This window comes from Quercus robur, chromosome 8 (assembly GCF_932294415.1).
Source record: "Quercus robur chromosome 8, dhQueRobu3.1, whole genome shotgun sequence".
Taxonomy (NCBI): Eukaryota; Viridiplantae; Streptophyta; class Magnoliopsida; order Fagales; family Fagaceae; genus Quercus; species Quercus robur.
This window is the reverse complement of record NC_065541.1, coordinates 39,018,849-39,022,036: the sequence shown is the minus strand read 5'-3', so window position 1 is coordinate 39,022,036 and position 3,188 is coordinate 39,018,849. Positions and strand designations below refer to the sequence as shown.

The 3,188-nt window shown below is 35.9% G+C and overlaps 1 protein-coding gene across 1 annotated transcript; it reads left to right on the top strand.

Annotated features, from left to right (window-relative positions):
* Positions 1–279: 279 nt before the first annotated feature.
* Positions 280–2,514, top strand: LOC126696264 (triacylglycerol lipase 2-like). The gene is made up of 9 exons (XM_050393032.1): positions 280–411; positions 506–613; positions 747–887; positions 975–1,085; positions 1,196–1,339; positions 1,418–1,422; positions 1,668–1,747; positions 1,831–1,926; positions 2,192–2,514. Exons 1-9 carry the CDS (start codon positions 280–282, stop codon positions 2,512–2,514), a joined length of 1,140 nt encoding a protein of 379 aa, XP_050248989.1.
* The last annotated feature ends 674 nt before the right edge of the window (positions 2,515–3,188 follow it).

The window sequence follows — 3,188 nt, the reverse complement described above, 5'->3', positions numbered from 1 at the left end:
ATTAATTTAGTATAACCAGTTCAGTACTTCCCTTCTAGGCTCAAACACTTGCCCGGTCTAGAATTTCCTCATTTTATTATCAAGGTGAAACCGAACAATAGAAGGAAGTTACACATTCTATTACCAAAATTTTCTATTAAAAATTTATTGATATTAAAGTAGACCATACTAAAACGTATGTAATTTAAGTCACTAAACAACATCCTATTTTGTCTGTATTTGGATTCTTCAAGCTTAAATAGCAGGAAGTGTGAAATTTGTTACACCACTGAAATGAGAATGGATTACACATCAACCACTTTACTTCTAGCTGTTCTACTATTTGCATCAGCAGTTGCTGATGACATTAGTTATGATAGTCTTTGCAAATCCATGGTGGAGACAAAAGGCTATATTTGTGAAGAACATAAAGTATCTACCAAGATTGCATGATTTTTAGTTTATAAAGCCTTTTTATTTTGTGACTTAAACTATTGTGTAATGTGATTAAACTTTGATGGTTCAGGTAACAACAAAAGACGGTTATATTCTTGGCGTGCAGAGGATTCCGGTGGGGAGGACTAGTAAGATGGCAAATAGGCCTCCGGTTTTGTTACAGCATGGGATTTTGATGGTTAGGAGTTTGGACCCTCTACACCATATATTTGAACTATGTTTCTTTTTGTATGTGTGCTCGTGGGGTATTTTAATTTATTCATGGAAAAATATAACATCAATGAACTAAGACAAGTTATGGTTGGTAACAGGATGCTGCAACATGGCTGTTCAATTCTCCAAACAAATCTCTGGCGTTCATTTTAGCAGATAATGGGTTTGATGTGTGGATGGGCAACAATCGAGGGACAATATCTAGCCGTGGACACACTTCACTCAGTGCTAATGATCCGGTTCTCTTTGTTTTAACAAAATGTCAACTGCATTATATGAACCACATTGAAATATTTTGTAATTTTTAATCTCTTCTTACCCTATAGGCTTACTGGGATTGGACGTGGGAGCAATTAGTCAGTGATGATCTTCCTGCTATGTATGACTATATACATAATCAGACAGGGCAGAAACTGTACTATGTTGGGCATTCCTTGGTAAAAATGTGGAATTGTTGCTTCCATTCTATTTACGGACATTACTTATCTTTTTGGGTTTTGCTAGGCATAAGATAGGTGAAACTAAGGCCAATTTTTCTAATTTGTAGGGAACTTTGCTTGCTTTAGCTTCCTTTTCACAAGAGAAGCTGGTGAACATGACAAAATCCGCTGCTTTGCTTTGCCCAATTGCTTATACAGGTCAGGTGACCTCGATGTTTCCAAGAGCTATTGCCAATACATTTCTAGCCGACGTAAGGAAAATTATGAAACTCTCCCGTTCAATTGTGAAACCCCATATTTTGTTATTTTCGAATTCAATATCATAACAGGTCAGGTGACCTCGATGTTTTTTTTAAAAAAAAACTTAACAGGGCGCATAGTTGCTGGGTCTCCGTGAATTCATTGCTGGAGGGTGAGGAAGCAATTAGCCATCTTTATATTTCAACATTAATCAATATGTACAACAATTTTCTCACTTGCTGAGACTAGTTTAAAAATGTTCTGAAACATTCCAAGTGAAGAACTTAGCCAAATTGTGAAAAATTACACCCCTAACAATCTTCTTTTCCTAGTAAACAGGTCGGTTGTTGGCAAACTTTTGGAAGGTGTCTGCCACTTACCACTCATTGATTGTAGCAACCTGGTTTCCACTATTGCAGGTTGTTTTCACTTGCTTAACTTGATAAATATAATCTCCCTTTCCCTTCCATTACGGAATTAAATGTGAAATTTCTATTTATAGGCCCAAATTGCTGCATAAAGCCTTCCACATATGATGTTTTTCTGGATCATGCACCCCAGTCAACGTCAACAAAGAACATGATCCATTTGTCTCAGAGTAAGTCTCTGAATTTTGGATACTCAGCTAAGCTCAACTTTTTCCTTTTTATATTCTTTGAACATAAAAATAAACCTATATGTGCATGTCTGATATCTCATTGTCATTTAGCCGTTCAAGTCCAAGGCTTAATTACAAAGTTACACTACCAATAGTCAGGGTTGTTTTATTTCGATTGTAATTAATAGGTTTATTTAATTGAGTTCCATAAATCACAAGGACTTTATACATATATTAATTCTTCGTATTTTAAAATTTTGGATAGTGCTCAGAGCTGGAAACATAGCAAAGTATGATTACGGAGACGAAAGTGAGAACATGAAGCACTACGGGCAGTCCACTCCTCCTCTGTACAATCTGACACGCATTCGTAAAGACATTCCTCTTTTCATTGGTTATGGAGGGGCGGATTCGCTTTCTGACGTTAAAGATGTGAACCGTTTGCTAGACAACCTTAAGGATCATCAGAAGGACAAGCTTGTGCTACGGTATAGAGATGACTATGCTCATTTTGATTTTGTTATGGCTGAGAATGCGAAAAGTGTAGTATATGATCCTCTGTTGGCATTCTTGAGGACCCAAGCTTGATTTTCAGAACTCTTTTAGAGATCCACTACAGATGATTCTTTGGCCCAGTAAAAAATTTCTCATATTATTTGTAGTGCACCTTAGATTTGATTTTAACTGTGTTTGGTTAAACATTTTATTTTTTGGCCCAATAAGGTTGTAAGTGGTAAAAAGATACATGAGTTAAATGCCATACAATTAAATGAATGTCAACGAACTCACTTGATTTGATTGAAAAAGCTTGCTTCCCTTTCTCATCATTCTCTATTCATTAGCTTGTGCAATACACGGGAAAAATACTTGAAAAAAAAAAAAAATAGCACCGATGACAATATTCATATCCACAACATCTCTACGATCATCACCTATAACAGCACTGATTCTATTTGCTATTTTATTTTCAGTGCCATGAACGGGAATAAGAGATCCAATTCTATGATGATTTTGGCTATTTAAACGAAAAACGTATGAAGCAGTGCCATTATTCATAGAGCGATCAATAGTACCCTCCAAAAAAAATGAATGCGAAGAGAGTTATAAATTCTTATCCCTATTCAAAATTTGATCGACCCCTGATAATTACTCATATTGAGTAATCTTCTAAAAAATGGTGGAGGGTCTTTCAAAAAAGTAAGTTCAATTAATTCGTACGTGAAAGTGAGGGGAATTAGGGAAACAGCCATTGTTGCATGCGT

Bases quoted from the DNA above. Each gene is read 5' to 3' on its own strand.
- LOC126696264 (XM_050393032.1), top strand. From the start codon at position 280: ATGGATTACACATCAACCACTTTACTTCTAGCTGTTCTACTATTTGCA. The intron at 614-746 runs GTTAGGAGTTTG...GGTTGGTAACAG, and splicing joins TACAGCATGGGATTTTGATG to GATGCTGCAACATGGCTGTT. The intron at 1,748-1,830 runs GTTGTTTTCACT...TTCTATTTATAG, and splicing joins CCTGGTTTCCACTATTGCAG to GCCCAAATTGCTGCATAAAG.